At 44.3% G+C, this 18,747-nt stretch overlaps 1 protein-coding gene across 1 annotated transcript in view; it reads left to right on the forward strand.

Annotated features, from left to right (window-relative positions):
• Positions 1-6,180: 6,180 nt before the first annotated feature.
• SPINK2 (serine peptidase inhibitor Kazal type 2) overlaps positions 6,181-18,747 on the forward strand; it is a 52,875-nt gene continuing 40,308 nt past the window's right edge. The window contains exons 1-2 of the mRNA XM_063925348.1: positions 6,181-6,319; positions 10,650-10,687. Coding sequence (XP_063781418.1) covers positions 6,271-6,319; positions 10,650-10,687 — 87 coding nt within the window. The 5' untranslated portion in view covers positions 6,181-6,270. The remainder of the gene's footprint in view (positions 6,320-10,649; positions 10,688-18,747) is intronic.

Below are 18,747 nucleotides of genomic sequence, written 5' to 3' on the forward strand. Positions count from 1 at the left end.
CATGGAGAAGATTTTGTTCCACTCGACAACGGCTGGGAAATATACTCCTAACTGTCGGTTGATCTGCTTAATACATTCCTGATTGTGTTCCTCCGTTTGAGGTACTTCTGTGTCTAATTTACAATCAGTAATGAATTTCGCAGGGTCAACACTGGAGGGCAAACATGCCCTCAGCACTGTCCGCCAACCTTTGTTGGTGGGTTCTGTGGAGTTTCCTAGTTCTTTAATGAACCTTTGACATGCAACTATATCTTTCCTAGGATCAGGAAATTCAGACATAATTGACCTCAATTCCATCCGGGACCAGGGACGGCGCATTGCACTGTCCCTGACGGGAATGGTTCCCTGAGCGTCAGTCTTCCCATTGGGGACTGTGATTACCCTGACAGGATTAAACTCAATTACATCATCTTGTTTTGGTTCTACAATATGAGGTACATTTGTTTGTGCGTGATATATAACACCGTACGTACCTGGGGACACGACCTCACCTGACCCTCCGTAAGGGGGTTTGATTACTGCCTTTACCGAATTGGTCGTGTCCACCTGGATGTCTTGTGTGATGGCTGCTGGAAAAGGTGCCGACATCGTGCTGGGCTCACTTTCTTGCTGGTAATCCTGAGGGAAGTTTAACATGGAGTGCAACTTGCACGGGTTAACAATTGTACATTTAACAGTTTTACTTTTATAATTGTTACATTTGTTACACTTATCCTTATCATCTATAATACAGTTGCTAAGTGCATTTTTATCATACACCAGTGTGCCATTCTCTGTAACCACCTTCTCTCCCGTTGCCATATTTTTCTTACCACAGTGAGAGTCAGCTGTGTAAGCTAATCCTCCTTGTATTTCACCTTCCCGTTGCCATAACTGTAAATAATCATAATGTTTGATCCGTCTCTTTGCAGATTTAATGAGACATATCCTTCTCCTTAGATTTTGCAACACCTCGGGACTAAAACTGCCTACCCGTGGGAACTTTTCCCCGTCATGCACAGTCATTCTTTCCCATTCATTGACCTTTGTGTGTGATCCATTTCGGACTTCCCGGTCTGTATCACACGTTATCCTTGCCGACTCTATTGGCCGGTTTACTAAGTCAACCCGAACCGAGGTTGATCGCCCCCTACCTGAACAACTGGCCCCCATCTTTGCAGGTGTTGCTTTCACTACCTCTGACCTTCAAATCAGGGTCTTCAGCGAACCCTTACAAAAACCAAGATGTCCGGGGTAGGCCGGCGGCGGAAGTTTACCGAGTACTCCACTCACTCGCCCACGTCGACCAATACACCCACACACTGCACTAGCGCTGGCGTACTCGACCTAGGGCCCCTGCGACCTGAACCTCTATTTACTGGAACATGTGGGTGTGATCCGAAGAGCACTTAACCCTTCCCAGTAACTATTGGTTGTTGGATAGTTCCCAAGTGACCAGCGAACCTCCCTTAAAATAAAAAATTACACAAATCACGTTAGAATGTACAAATAGCGTTTATGACCCCTCTAGCGTACGCAAATGGTACTGGGTCAAGTTACTAACTAATGCACACAATTACGTGCGGTACAATCGTTCTGCACATAAGCAACTAATCTTATGTGCGGAGCGACCAGTGGAATCGAAAATTGTGGCTGCGAATTCCTTCAGCCAGAGCTTAATGGCCTATATGGGTACCGCACCAACCCTTCCTGGTGTTGTGCTCCTTTACTCTTTATCTATAGCGGACCTCCTAGTCTGCTGTACCTAGACCTCCTGGTCTGTCTGGACCTCCTGGTCTGTGCTACAGTAGACCTCCTGGTCTGCTATACTCTAATGCTCTTTTTTTTTTAAATGTTTAACAAGGGATGCCTCCCAAGCCACCGTGCCGTCACTGACACGTATGTTCCTCACGAGAACTCGATGATTTCCTGTGGTTCAACCCCAAAAATTAGAAATTTATATATGTATACACATTCTTTCGCCTCATATACTCTTTACTTTCGTTTCTGCGCAGAAATCCCTTTCATTCAGTATCGCAGGCTAATCCCGAGGAGTTGCAACTAGAGAAGGATCTATTAGCTTAAAATTTTGGACACTGAGATTGGTTTGCGCTATTATCGCATTTGCCTCCTTATCGCCTAACTAAAACAATACTATCGTGTGATTTGTATTATGTGGGCGTACCCAGACGCTCCGTTGCGTAATATACGCTCCGTGCGTCGGCCCTTGCGTCGCGTACGCTAGTCCCGCCCTTTGTTAGAGACACGTGTACGCAAGCCAGGTATATCCACAGAAATACAATTAACACGTTTATATCAATGTAGATGATCTTTAACTGTAATCATCTACTGAACACCACACCGAACTTCCTTGTATCTTAGGCAAGCCGTGCGCGTGTTTTACAAATTACTCCTTAACGTATTAATATTACTTTTAACTACCAATAGCAACACATCTTTCTCAGCACGTTATCAATTGTGAAATGGCAAACAGGAAAGTGATATGTGAAAATACACAAATGAAAAGAAATACAGGTGTGTGCGTGCGTGCGTGCGTGTGTACGCAAAACAGAAATAAACAGTTTTAAAAGACAATAGCGTACTGTTCTTACCTTCCGGTTCCGGATTCCACCAGCACTCCTACAGCGTAGCGAAACAGACGCTTATCTAGCCAGCACTACTGTATCCCGATACGAAGGGATACTGCCTTCCCGCCCTTGCTGACAGATAAAGTCTGTGTTCGCTAGTGCGGATATGTGGAGGACGGATGAGCCGCCAATTGATGAAGCTAAACTATTTATCTTATAACATTCACTATAAATGGGTAAGAGACTCAGTACGCAATTGGCGTGTGGGGTACCGTAAGGGTACGCACTTAGCGTAGCATACGCTCGGCCGTGATCGAGACGCACATGCGACACGCTCGCTCACAACTTGCTACGCTACTAGCGTAGCGTACGCTCGTGACCACGAGGAGAACACGAGCGGCGCAGACGCTCACGGGATGACACTCAGTAAACCTTGTATGCAACACAGTGAAAGACTGAGATTGTACTGTAAACCTTGGTTTTGTAATGTGAGCACAATGCAATGCTAATTAACCTCTATTGTATGAAAGCCTCTTGAGCGATCGAGACACTCTGAATACTCTCAGCAATGGAATAAACACACAATACCTTGCTAAGGTTCCAACACCTTTACTAACAATATATAGCTATGTAAAAGTTAAAACAGTTAACAGTTCATACACTACAGGCTAACATCAATATCTAAGCAGGCTAACTACACATAAATATACAATATCGTCACAATCTTATACAATAACAGAGAGAGAGAGAATATGGCAAATACAAACAGAGATTTAGAATGGTTACAGAGAATTACTTACACACACTAGGAACGAATCGCTGCGCTAGTCCTGGTTACCAGCTCCAAGTTAGTCAAGATGAAAACCGTTTGTGGAGATTGAGACTGAGCTGCTTCAGGCTGGCTTGTTCTTATATACACTACAAAGGGACCTATAATCTCATTGTTCATTGGACACAGGAATGTCTCCTCGCATCACAACAAAAGGTCATAGGTTAGTTTGAACAGGTGGGCTGTGACTATATCAAATTGCTCAGGTGGGAGGGAAACTCAGGATTTCCACCGCATGGATAATGAATCGCAAATATAGTAAATGTCCAGAAAATACTAATGGCCATAACTATACGCAGGAGCGATTAATCTTTACCTAACCAGCACCGGATTGTTCCTAATAAAATGTTCTTTAGTTAGGTACCAAACACAACTGCTCAAACCCTGTCTGACCCTTCGTACCATGAAAAGAGGAATTTCTCTGTCCAGCGACCAGTTACATCAAACAAACCTACAATCATTATTAAGGGGAACATTATCTATAAAACATACTATTTGGTTTTATTATTTAACGATTGAGTCGCCCGCTAGACGCACACAAACTCTACCGTAATTGCACATACCACGCGCCAATGCGCACGGCCGTAGAAGCTCCATTACGCAGCTGCGAGTATCCGCACGCACGGGAGAGAATGTGCACGTGCAGCGGGCAAGCGCATGAGGTGAATATATGGCAACGTGCAGCATGATATTTTTCCGACTTTGACAATGTCATCCTTAGGTCCAATTGTGTGGTGAGGGAAAAGATTTGCTTCTGTTTGTCCATATATTTTATTATTGGCTGCCACCAAAACTGATTTTGCCTATTAGATTCAGGGGTGTCATAAGAGGGGGAGCGGCCCACACCCAGGTATCACCCGCTAAGGGGGGACAGCAAAATGCCGGTTCCTGCTCAGTGACAGGAGCTGGGTGCTGCACTGTAACAAAGTTGCCTACCCTCCCTCATTCTGCAGGAGACTCCCTGAAATAGCAGCAATCTCCCTGACTCCCTGAATAGACCAGCAATCTCCCTGATTTTACCTTACCCCCAATATATATATGTTACATTCTTGGGGAAAAGATAAATTAGAGATATATCCATTCAAATGGGATCATTACCACCAGTTCCCTGTATTGGTTATAAGGCACAATGATCCCTATGGCTACATTCATTTTAAATAAGGTTTCTCATGCCCACTTACAGTATATGTGTATACAGTATACTAACTTTGGGGCGCATTTACGTTGCGATGCAAGTCATTTTCATGGCACGCCTCTCAGATGCAGCAGTACACGTCCGCACTTATAGGTGTTAATTTCACAATCACCCTGAAATGCTTTTTCAAAAGTAGGCAAGTATGCTGTAACATTACATGCAGCACCCGGCTCCTGTCACCTTGTAGGAGCCGGCACTGCAGCCACAGAGCACCCCCTGGGGGGTAGCTGCATCCCCCGGATTGCTGAAAATGGGGATTCTAGGCCACACCCCCATCCACTAAGCCACACCCTCCAATGAGGCCACATCCCGTTTCATGTCTGCTTGCTCCAGATGTAATCAGGAGCAGTGACTCCCCTAATTACATTGACCATAAATACTGTAGTTTGAATTGGTCCTGGACCACCATTCCAAAGCACCCCTGCAAGTGTCTTGCAGCACCCCATGGTGCCACGGTACACAGTTTGAGAACCACTGTACCAAGACCTTAACGTTCCCACACCTGTACTCATTCTGCTCTCCTTCTGTAGTAACACTTCAGTATTCTCACCTTTAAAGGACCTACAATTCATTAATTCCTGCAATGCTAGAAATGGTGTCACCACTATCCAGGCTTCAACATTGTTTTAAGCATTCCTGGACCCCTAGCAACTTTTATATATCCAGTCTTTGGATTATAATTACCAATCAAAGTGGTAGTCAGCATGTACAGAAGTTTCCGAATATTTTATGCTGAGAGTTCACTTTCCTCCTATTAATGTACTAATATAATCGGCCAGGTATTCATGAAAACTCATAGGTATAAAAGATGCAGTCCATAGTACCAAATTGGAAATTGCCTTACGTTGTGTATCTGTGGTAGTAGGTAACCAGTCCTAATGTCATCTCTTATTACATGAGTTACAGTAAGAAATACATTCTTGTAACATAATCTAGCCTTAATTAATAGACTCCTGGAAATATGTACATTTTAAGTGCCTATAATGCAGTGGTTGCAGCAGGGGCCCAGTAATGGAGGGAACAGTCGCTCTGAGTTACCCCCTTTTGAAAGCAAAGCCTGGGTGGGATTGGGAGGAGACAGGGTCAAGGAAGCTAGAGTGCTGTGGGGCACAGTGATGCACTGTTCCACCCCCATTCACATATATTTGGTCTATAATATCATCTCTCTCCATGATTGTTATACCTACTTATTTCTCATGTATACAGTTGGAGGTAGTGCAGAGGAAATGTGTCATCCACATTGTATTGGCTCCACTCCCTCATATATATATATCATGCTGTTTGTTTCAAATAAACTACCTTTATTTTTCAAAATACTCTTTGATAACTAAATTATTTATTTGCACTCTCAATAAGGGAGTCCAGCTTATAACATATGGCTTATGTTTCTTTGACATTCTATTTAACATTCCATATTACCGTTAAGGGTAAAAGTAAAATACATATAGCTTTGAATTTAGTATCACCTTTTACTGACTGTTTAAAGATATATGCTAATGAGGTAGGTAATGAGTAGAAATTAATAGGGAGAACACACACTGCTAATAGTGATCTATTGTGACATCAGAGGTCTGGTCCAATGAGGTTGGCAGGCAGACATTGGAGCTATTCTAGAACACAGAGCAGACACTAGCACACACAGGTTCTGAGCACCAACGCCTGCAGTCTAATAGAAAAGAATGAAGCTGCCTCTCCCATCAGTTATGCTTCTCTGCATTGTAACAGCAGGTATTTATCTCTCCTAGGGAAGATAACGGGGTAGAGAGCATCTTAAAGGGATTGCGTGTTGAAGATTACATGTTTAACCCTATAAATTGTTACTGGTTCTGTTTTTTTTATATTTTTAACAATACAAATAGAACAACTCTGTTTCAATTTTGTCTGTTAATCTAAACTGTATAATGGGGGTAATTCCAAGTTGATCGCAGCAGGAAATTTTTTAGCAGTTGGGCAAAACCATGTGCACTGCAGGGGGGGCAGATATAACATTTGCAGAGATAGTTAGATTTGGGTGGGTTATTTTGTTTCTGTGCAGGGTAAATACTGGCTGCTTTACTTTTACACTGCAATTTAGATTGCAGATTTAACTCACCACACCCAAATCTATCTCTCTCTGCACATGTTATATCTGCCTCCCCTGCAGTGCACATGGTTTTGCCCAACTGCTAACAAAAATCCTGCTGCGATCAACTCTGAATTACCCCCAATATGTAATAACAGATAAAATGTTGTTCTTTGCCACTATAAGATCCTATCAATGATTGGTATTAGGGATTGTATTTTTGTAACTTCTGTTGCTTCAAATATATTTATGAAGGTTTTGTTTTATATGTCTAGTATCCACTATCCAGCATCACAAAATGAGGAAAAGAAAGGAAATAAATTGCTATAATATTTCTAAAGTATATACCTGTAAGATCTGGTAACAACTTGGCAGTATTAATAGAAGACATTGTATTTATACTGAATATTTAAAAGTAACCTGACTCTTGTTTACTGCTAGAACTCAAAATACAGTAATTCTCTTTTACCTTCTTACCAGTTTAAAAGGTGATAGCAAGGACTACGGGGACGGTATTTTGACCATGTCGGGATCATGACCGGATCCCATTTTTTTTTAGCTTTAATGCCATTTATAGAGCAGCATGCTAAATAATACAGTGGCTAAATACAGATTAATTAGCCACTGCATTACTACAACCATAAAAAAACAGACATGTAGCTCCAATATGAAATGGCATTTTGAAATATTCATAAATGTTTATCATTAAGTATTTTAAGTGTTTTTCTGGTTTGTGTACATATATATATATATATATATATATATATATTTGCTTACTTTCTTAACAATCAGTAAAAAGGGGGACTATTATTGCAAATGTATTTATACCGTACCTCTCATTGTTTAGAACAGTGGTTCTCCAACTCTGTCCTCAGGGGTGGTATTCATGTGACCGCCGGTCAGCTGACCGACAGTCACATGACCTCCTCCACCAGCTCGACGAGTCACTGTCCCGATGGTCGGCATGCCGACCAACCGGGGCTATTTCCACTCGTGGGTGTCCACGACACCCATAGAGTGGGAATAGAACCCGTGGCGACCGCAGGTCGCCACCGAGCCCGCAGCGTGGCGAGCGCAGCGAGCCCGCAAGGGGCTTGCTGCACTCGCCCCTCCCCGCCGTGATCCCGGCGTCGGTATGCTGCCGGGATCCCGGCGTCGGTAAGCTGACCGGCGGTCAGGAGACCGCCGGTCAGCCGTACTACACCCGTCCTCAGGACCCCACACAGTTTGCGTTTTGCGGGTCACCTAGCAGGTGCACAGGTGTATCTTACTCACTGATACATTTTAAAACATCCACAGGTGGAGCTAATTATTTCACTTCTGATTCTGTGAGGAAACCTGGGAAACATGAACTGTTTCGACCTCAAGACCAAGTTTGGGAACCTGGGGTTTAGATGGTTCTCCATGCGATATTGCCTATATGTTATTTGACTTTTCCAAGGAATTATGGTTATAGGTCTTGATAACCTATTTGTCAACAAAAAGTAGTCCCATTCATCACATCTTTGGAGAATCCAAAACATAGCAGTTGAGGCTGAGGGTTGCAGAGGGTTTAAATATATTACACCTGTATTTATAAACAATCACATTGTTTGTTTGATAGATGAGCTTTGTAATGACTTTTATAGACAGACCTCCAAATCGGGGAAAAATGCATGATTGCACTCTGCAGTAACAGAGTCTTTAAAGGGCGTAAAGAATGTTGGAGACAACATTTAAAAGTAAATGTTACATTCTTATCTACAGTATATGATGAACTTTTTTTTCTGTTGATGGTTAAATTGCTTTTGTTATTCCCCCATATCCTCTTGTTCCTCTAGGCAGGGCCGGATTAAGCCTGGGGGGGGGGGGCAGAGGCACTTAAGACGGGGGCCTGGGGGAAGGTCGCGTGTGTATATTAGTTTGTGCACACCTCCCATCTTGACCCATTCCAGGAGAGACAAAATGCTCTCTACCTGGACTTCCCTCTTAATATATGGCGTCACCTGTGTTGAACTATTTTGATCAGAAAGGTAACTCAACAGAGGTGATTGCAATCATAAATTAAGAGGGAAGTCCAGGTAGAGAGCATTTTTTCCCTCCTGTAATCCGTGGCGGATTTAGGCAACAAAGGCAGTCGCCTAGGGCCCAGCAGTTCCCAGGGGCCCTACCCAGTTCCGAAATGCCTAGTTATAAATCCGCTACTGCCTGAGCGGTAGTACCACCCACCAGCAGCGAGCGTCATCGAGCTCACCGCCACCCACCCGCCTCCGCTGGTTCTCACTGCTGAAGCACTGAATGATGCTGTGGCTGGTGTCTTCTCCTCAGTCACAACAGCCGTCGCCGCTGGTACCCCCTCCCCTCCCCCTCCCCCCCTGACGCCACACCCACGCATGATAGTATTCCAGGAAAGTGACAGGGAGTAACTCCTCGACTGCTGGAGGCTGTGGACGATCGCACCCTTCCCCCAGTGAAGGTTACATGCAGCAGGCTGGGAAAGTGGAGACGGGAGCAGCCGCAGTTCTGTCAGCACCTGGCAGCACGGTGCCTGCTAAAGAAGGACTAGATGGTAGGAGATCAGCTGCACACAGATGTCAGAAGTCGCCATGTACTCTGTGCTGCCCTAGCCTCACTTGACGGAGCCGCTGCACAGGCACTTTCAGTTTGTGAGTGCATCCTGGCTCCTCTACCCCGAATCCCCTTAAGCTGCCCTCCAGCACCCAGAGTGAATGTAATGGCAAAGACAGTTAATTATTTTCCACCATTATACAATTATGCTATACAGTACCTGGGGAGGCACTCGATATCCCGGCTGTCGGGATCCCGGCACTCTGCATACCAGCGCCGTGATACTGACAACTATTCTCCCTCTTGGGGTGTCCACGACATCCCTGGAGGGAGAATAAATAGGTTGGTGTGGGTAGTGCGCCACCGTGTCCGCAGCATGGCAAGTGCAGCGAGCACACAAGGGGCTATTTTGCGCTTGCCCCGCTGCCGGCATGCCGATGGTCGGGATCCCGGCACCCAGCCGGTATAACGTACTACACCCCAGTACCTGGCCAGTGTACCCTGCATTTATCAGTGTCATTGGTGGTACAGTTTGAAATTGCGTTCAATTGTGGGAGGGGAGCCCCAAACTGATATTTTGCTTAGGGCATCATGAGACTCTAAATCCACCTCTGCCTAGAATAGGTCATTTAGGGAGGTATGAATTGTGTATATTAACTTTAAACTAATGGTGTATATTACATTTAAACTAATAGTTTAATAATGCCTGAGTACTGCTTATAGTGCCACCTAACTGAGAGACAACTGTGTTATAACGTTTTCTTGTAGTGGAACAAAGACAACTTAAATAACCTTAAAATACACATATAAGATCTACAATTTATAATTTACACTCATTAGATAACAGGTTACACAGGACCCAAATAACCAGGTGGGGAGGAGAAGCTGTAATCCCTGGGTCACTTGCAGCTCTCTCCCCCCTCCTATCTTTTCTCTGGCCGGGAAGCTCCGCTGTAGCTCATGAAAACTGTCTGATACTCCTGTGTGTCTGCCTGCATACTGTCCTGCTCACATTCTGGCTTCCTGGTTCAGCTGCTGAACAAGAGTGAGAGCTAGTGATGTCAGTTTGGTGTGGGGGGTGGGGCTAAATCAAATTGCCTGAGGTACTAATTAAGTCACCTGTGCTCAAGCATGTATATCCTTAAAACCTAGCAGAGTTTGGGAAATTTGGCGATTAACACTTGTATTACATTTAATCAGGAAGTTTACATTGATGCTCTTTGCTCCCAGTGTTATAGATAAAATGAAAATTACGATCTGGAATTTGTATAAATTAAAAATAAATATAACCATTATACTGAAATAATACTATCTTAAACTCAAATTGAGGCAAAAATGACCAAATGTTTAAAATGTTTAAAATGTCTATTCAGTATAACCTACATTTTTTACTTTTACATACTGTATATTGTATTGTCAAGGTCATTGTTTTTTTCTTTCTTTCTCCAGCATTATGGCCAACACAACTCATTCATGGTGCAACTTTGGTGAGTATTATTTACTACTGTTTTGAGTTTAATTTACATTTTAAGCATAGGAAAACAATACTATCAGATCAACTTCACATATTTCTATATTTTCCTAATAAACCTCCTTGCCTCCTACTATCAGAGCCATGAGCCTTACATAACTAGGACACCTACCACATAGACAGCAAAGATAAAGCAGGCATTGTCTAGCTGTACATGGGGTGGGGTGTGGTATGATATGTTAAGGTCTAAACGTCGACACTGACAATGCTTTCAAAACTTTGACATTGTGAATGTGGACAGTCCCAATGTCGGCATGGCTTGGGTATGTTATCCTGGAGTCAGGATGCCGACACGGATGATCCCGACACCGGTTAAGTATTCTACCCCTCCCCGTTCCCTAACCCTCCTGGGGTAGTGGCTATGTTTAATTCCTTAAGGGGTGGCGACTATAGCTAGCCCTCGGGGGTGGGGGGTGGCTATAGTTAACCACCCATCTAGTGGCTAACCCTAACCCTGTCCCCCCCGGTGCCTAACCCTTACCCATATCACGATAATCACCTTCGGGGTGTCAGCTGTCAATGTTCCAGCGCCGGTCTCCTGAGTGGTGTCGGGATTCCGGCGTTAGTCAATGACCGCCGGTATCCTGACCACTGGGATGACGAACGCATCCGAACGGCACTGATATTTTAGCCTCAAGCTAAGCCTAACCCTAAGCCCTTACTGCATGCAGCCTAACCCTAATTGCATGTGTTGACATTCATAATGTCCACATTATGCCAGAGTGGACATTGTGTATATTGACATCCTCACTACATCACGTTTATAGAGCTGATTGCACATCAAGCCAAGTAACCCTTAAACTTTGATTAAATTGTTGCTGAATGAGTTTGTCATCAAAATGTAAAATTTTCCAATTTATTAGAACACCAGAATATACAGTTCCTATATGAAATGCTTGCCATTTATTTGAGAAACTTACTTTTAGTATACCAGTTTCATTTGTCTCTATTGCTGGCACAGTTACATCATAATAACCTTTGAAGATGCAGTGCCCAGTTAAGGTCCACATGGGAGCTAGAATTTAATAAAGGCCTACTGGGTGTGACTAGTGATGTTGAGGGTGTATATATTATATATTGCTATAAACTAGGTTATTGGGCTCGACATATGCCGGGTCACTTCAGTCCACCCCCCCCCCCCCTCCCTCATCTCTATGTCCTGCATTGTGGTTTGTGTACATGATCCGCAAACCCTGACTCATTGGCAATGCCAGTCCCTCCATAGTACCACCCATGACTCCCTGGCATTCCCAGTCCAAACACACTACCATCCCTGACTCCCTGACATTGCCAGTCCCTTCACACTATCATCCCTGACCCTACCAAGTACACAAGGATTGTAAAGAAGAGAGACAAATATTTGAAGTGATATTCATTTCGGGATTGCTGTTCCAAGAGTCTGGCAGTAGTAGTACCAGTGAGCTCAAGATTGTTATGAAGTAGAAGGGGCATTGACAGGGCACTGGTAATTATGTATGATGTGTGCCAGGGAGATAGGTATTGGTAGGTGACTGGATAACTCAGGAAATCTATAAAGGAGCTGGTGTGACTGGCAGTGAACAAGTGCTAGGGAACATTGTGTGCAGAGAATGTGCCAGGGAAGCCATGATGAAATATTACTTAGTGGCTGGTAGTGCCAGGGAAATAGATGGTTGGGATATGATACAGAACCAGGTGACTACAGGAAGTCTATATAAAATCAACATTCATTCAATGTAATACCAGAGGCCTTAATGATACATCACGTCTAGGTTTTGTCCTCTTCATCCCGAGGTTTGTATTGTCCTCTCCTGTGTATTGTCCTCTGTCCCTTCTTCCTGTTTTGAATTGCTGTTTTCCCCTGAGGCTTTGTATTATGCACCCCTTCCATGGATAGCTTACCTTCACATGCCCAAGCCCTCTAATGCTCCTCTGCTGCTCTAGGCTCTGCCACTGCAGAGTCTGTCCTAATGGCAATGTCCTCATATGATGTCCGTGCCATTACCTATGATCCGGGTGCCAGTAGCCAGGCCGCGCTACTTCAGGCACTTGGTACTACCTTACTTAAACCACTGTTATTATGTGGGCCTATTTTCAATGGGTGGTCTGGAGCTGCAACTCCACCGGCCCAATTGTTATTCCGGCACTGGTTAAGTGCATACTTTAGACACTAAGGGGGACATTTACTAAGCAGTGATAAGAGCGGAGAAGTGAGACAGTGGAGAAGTTGCCCCATAAACCAATCAGCAGCTTATAGTATGCAAATTACAGATGTTTCTACAGTGCTGATTGGTTGCCATGGGCAACTTCTCCACTGGCTCATTTCTCCGCTCTTATCACTGCTTAGTAAATGTCCCCTTAAGGGGTCTATTTACTAAGCCTTGGATGGAGATAAAGTCGCTGGAGATAAAGTACCAGCCAAACGGCTCCTAACTGCTATGCCACAGGCTGTGTTTGAAAACCGATTAGCTGGTACTTCATCTCCAGCAACTTTCTCTCCATCCAAGGCTTAGTAAATAGACCCCTAGGGCCTGATTATGAATTAGATACACAGCACTCCCAGTAAAAAAGGCCACAGCCAGAGCCGTAACTAGACTTTTTGGTGCCCTGTGCCAGAAAGAGAATTGTCCCCCTCCTCCAATAGGGACATAAGGCGCAAGCCCTTATTGGGAAGGGTATGATAAAACTGATCCCAGAGAAAGCCCATGCTATGATGCCCCTTTCCACATTATATATACAAAATTACTATGAGAATTCAAACTATATGAAACTACTTGTACTTTGTAAAACAATAATCAGCACTGCGATTAAGCTGATCTACAGTATGTAGTGTGCAGCCGCACATCCAATCCCTTGCAGCCACACACTACATGAATCTGCTCAGCTGCAATGCTGATCATTTTTTTCCCCACAAAGTACAAGGTGAGCTTCAAATAGTTAGAATTCTTTAGCTTTCTATGTAGGGGCAGATAGCACTATGAGTAGAGTGTCTGACTGCAATGCCACAGGCGATGGGTTTGAATCCCAGGTATGTCAGCATCTTGAAATGTAATAAAGGACAGTGTGACTGAATAACAAAGAGCTCTCAAGTTAAGTTCAAGAATGTTGTATATGAATTAGTGACAGAAGGAATGTGGAAAGTATACAAAGGCTGTCAGGAGATCCCGGGCTTCAAAGAGGAGGGAAGCTACAAGTGAAAGTAATTAAAACAGATAATTGACAAGTGCCGCCAACAGCGCCCCCTACTCTGCAGCGCTGTGTGCAGTGGCACACTCTGCAACACCCTAGTTGCGGCCCTGGCCACGGCAACCAGATTTACAACCTTCATGCTAATGGGAGTATCTGTATGGCTTCATGAGTACAGTAGCACAGCAGCAGCTGTAATTGTTATTATCAGCACTTACACGTGCCTCATGCTGGGCACAGACGTCGTGTCAGAAACAGGCATCCCTTCTCTGTTGGCATGTCTCAAGCTAGCATGGGGGAAGGAGGATGAGGGGGTGGTTAACATTTATTATTATTATTATTATTATTATTATTATTATTATTTGTTGATCCATTCCCTTGGAAGAAGGTAGAAGTCCACTGTCACTGTAATTACAAAAGTACATTTTATGTTTTTAAGTTAGGCTATTATCAGTTACCAATTTATCAATACATCTTTATGGTTTCATATGGGAAGGTAACACTACAACTTCCCCTTTAGCTATATTCTTTGTACGTTACTGGAAAGGTCATATGTTTAATAGTGCATATAAATTGAGAACAAATGTGACATTTGAATATAAATAGTCCATTCACTGTGTTAGTATTGTGTTCCCTGCTTCCCAATGCTGGATTTTGATTTCCTTTGTTAGACAGGGTGTACCACGTTCCCACACTGTGCTTACCCATTTCCTTATCTCTGTAGCTCTTTATATACTGCAGCTACCTGAGCGCACCAGCTGCTTTCACATCTATTGGGTTGCAAGTGTACAGTACATCCAATCTGTAATCCCAGCAGAGGTGGCATTCTTCTGGTTATGCCATCACAATCCTGCTTTCTTCTAACAGGACTTTATAAACTTTCATCTAACAAGACTTTATAAACCTGCTTGGATTGCTCTTGCTTTTGTTTTTTGTTTTTTTACAGTTACTGTAATACAATTACAACAAAGCTGTACACTAAATGAATAAGAATCTGTATAATAAGAACAACCACAGCCTAAATCTCCACAGATCGGAGATCACCTTTCCCTAAATGTTTTTCGTTAACTGTATACCATTATGGAAAATGAAACAAACTGCCATTGTATCACCTAGAAAATGCATCTGTTAGGCAAGATCTGTTTGACTTTTAGACCCACAATTGGGCTAGATGCCTCATCGCTTGGAGAGTGATAAAATGAGAGGAAAAGCTCCAGCCAATCAGCTCCTAACTGCCATGTTACAGGCCCTGTTTGAAAAAAATGACAGGAGCTTGTTAGCTGGTAGTTTATCACTTTCCATTTTATTACTCTCCACGTGATGATGCATCTAGACCTTAAGCCTTAAAAGTGATAAGGTGGGGATGAATAAAGAGTGATAAATGACCAGCCAATCATCTTCCTAACTGCCATGTTACAGGCTGTGTTTGAAAAATGACAGCAAGGGGATGGTTGGCTGGTATATCCGTCTCCACTTTATCACTTTATCACTTTATAAGGCTTTATAAGGCTTTATAAGGCTTAATACATTTGGACCTTAGGAGTAAGTGTATTATAGTGGCACGGATCTTGCAAAGAGGGAAAGGACATCAACAAGATGTCTAAACATCTTGTCTGCCGAAGCGGGTGAACGAAAGTCCCCCCCTCCGGCAATGCCCCCCTAAGCACACAGAGCATCAGCTTAGTGCTGTCGCCCTGCCCTGCTGGCTCCACTGCACATGCGTGGGATCTCACTACTCACGTGAGTCCAAGCTGTGGAGATAGGACATCGCCACCTGAAGCTGTCGAGCGAAATCGACAGCTGCAGGAGTCGAAATGGTCAGCATTGCCCCCTCATGTCAGCGTGCTATCTGGAGGATACCGAACCTTTCATACATGGGGGAGAAACAGTATCAGTGTACATAACGTATAACGTGTGCTGATACTGCTTCTCCCCCATAACGGAGGGTAATACATTTACCCCTTAATTTCTTCAGTGGGTTCAGTATGAATTACCGGCGAGCGGGATGCCAACCGTCAGTATACCGACATCGGCATCCCAGCCACCAGTATGCCGTCAGAGGGGCAAGGACTAGACAGCCCCTTGCGGGCTCACTGTGCTCGCCACGCTGCAGGCACAGTGGGTCGCTGTGCTCACCACAGGTTATATCCTCCCTCTATGGGTGTCGTGGACACTCACTGAGGGAGAATAGCCTGTGTCTCCGGTATTCCGGTGGAGGGGTTTCACCACTAGTCGGGATTCCGGCATCGGTATTGTGACCGCCGGGATCCCGACTAGTGGTATTTTAACCGCTCCCCCTTCAGTTCATTGTGAATGCTGCTGTAAGACTACACTTTACCTACAGCACATCCTCTGCTTTTCTGCCAGTGGTTGCACTGTTGCCTCTTCTACTACAGTACTCAGGATGAAATGATTAATGCTTTTAACCAGAGAATTTAGGAGTTAGGCCGTCCCGAGGCACAATGATATTGGCCGCTCCCTCCCCTTCCCAAGCACAATGATATCGGCCGTCTAACATCCAACCCTCCCCCTCCCTGTTAATAGTGCTTAATAACTTACCAGATGTACCTTTGCTCAGGTGCACGGTGCCTCTACAGCCATTCCTCCCAAGCCGCCTGTCCATCTGCCCTCCATCCGCTGCTGCTCTGATGCAGCCGCGGGAGGGGAGAATGTCCTGCTGCGCCGCTGCTCTGATGCAGTGGGGGGAATGGACGACACACTGCTGTATACACATTGCGCCAGGTGGAGCCTCTTATACACATTGCGCCAGGTAGAACTTCTTATACACATTGCGCCAGGTCACACCCATTATACACATTGCTCCAGGTCGAGCCCATTATACATATTGCGCCAGGTATCCCCTTATACACATTATATCAGGTAGCCCCTTATACACATTACACCAGGTAGCCCATTGGGGGCCTAATTCAGACCTGATTGCAGCAGCAAGATTGTTCTCTAATGGGCAAAACCATGTGCTCTGCGCAGAAGGAGTTAGATTTGGGTGGGTTATTTTGTTTCTGTGCAGGGTAAATACTGGCTGTTTTATTTTTACACTGCAATTTAGATTTCAGTTAGAACACACCCCACCCAAATCTAACTCTCTCTGCACGTTATATTTGCCCCAACTGCACTGTACATGGTTTTGCCCATTACAGAACCATCGGGTTCGGGTTTCCAGTTTGTTATTTTATTCAAGTCCGTGGATTACGTCGGATAAGAAGAGGACAGATCTACACAGGTTTGGTTGTAAGTATAATTTTTATTTGACAGGTACCTCGTGGATTCTACTTGAGAAGGGGGCCGAGGGGCTACGTGGGACAATAGGTAAGTATGTGAGTGTGTAAGTGTGCATGTATGTAAAATAAAGCTTTACTTTCACGGTGTGTGTGTTGTGTTTTTTTGGGAGTATTTTTTTGTTGTAGAACTACAAGTACCAGCGGGCCCGTTATTTCCCAACATGCTGGGACTTGTGATTCTCCAAGTACCAGCTTGCGGGGAGGCTTGCTGGGACTTGTAGTTCTACCACAAAAAAACAATACTCTTTTTTTTTTACACAAAGGCTATCAGCCCCCCATCCACCACCCAGAGATGGGGGGGGGGGGGGCCAGCCTCGGGCTTCACCCCTGGTCCTTGAGTGCCTGGAGGGGGGACCCCTTGATTTAAGGGGTACCCACTTCTCCTGAGAGCCCCGGCCAGGGGTGACTAGTTGGGGGGGTAATGCCACGACCGCAGGGACCTATATAAAAGTGTCCCCCGGCTGTGGAATTATCTCTCTGGCTAGTGGAGCCCGGTGCTGGTTTAAAAAATACGGGGGACCGATACATCTTTTGTCCCCCGTAACTTTTGAACCAGGACCGGACGCAGAGCCCGGTGCTGGTTGTATAAATATGGGGGGGACCCTACGCATTTTTCCCCCTGTATTTATACAACCAGGGCCGGCTCAAAGAGCCCGAGGCTGGTTATACATAGGAGGGGGGACCCCACACAATTTTTTTCTTTGATTTTTAACTATTTAAACACTTCTCATAATGTGCACAATGAAGCCCTGCACGGATCTCACTCCCGTAAAACACTGCCTGACAATACAAATCACATCGACATCGGAAAATACGAAAATAGAAAACTTGGCAGCTTAGTAAATTACCGAAAATGGATTCAAAAAGTTGCAGTAAAATACGTCCGATGAAAATCGAGATTAAACTCCCATCAAATCAGCCCAAACACTAATTTTAGTAAATATACTCTTATATGTGTAAGTAAACTTTAAACCAAAATTATTTGCATTTAAACTATCCAAAAAAAGTGATCAGTGTCTCCTCATCCCCACCCCAAATAAAGAACAGATCATCAATGAATCTACAGTAGAAGATGAGATCCGCACCGACTCCGTCCCCCAAGGTTCTTTCTTGGACGGCTCCTTTTTTTCTCTCTATACATCCTCTTAGGTAAGCTCATTACCTCTTTTGACTTCCAATATCATCTCCATGCTGATGATACTCAAATCTATCTTTCCGCCCCCTTCCCTCTCCCCTGCTATCCTCACTTGTGTATCCAACTGTTTCTCTGCTGTCTCTTTTTGGATGTCCCAGCGCTTTCTTAAACTTAACATGTCTAAGACTGAGCTGGTCATCATCCCTCATAGAAACATAGAATTTGAGGGCAGATAAGAACCACCTGGCCCTTCTAGTCTGCCCCTTTTTTTTATCCTTTAGGCAATTTCAACCCTGTTTGAACCTTAATTCTTTGTAAGGATATGCCTATCCCAAGCATGCTTAAATTGCTCTACAGTCTTAGCCTCTACCACTTCTGATGGGAGGCTATTCCACTTATCCACTACCCTTTCTGTGA

The sequence above is a fragment of the Pseudophryne corroboree genome, chromosome 1, assembly GCF_028390025.1.
Source record: "Pseudophryne corroboree isolate aPseCor3 chromosome 1, aPseCor3.hap2, whole genome shotgun sequence".
Classification (NCBI taxonomy): Eukaryota; Metazoa; Chordata; class Amphibia; order Anura; family Myobatrachidae; genus Pseudophryne; species Pseudophryne corroboree.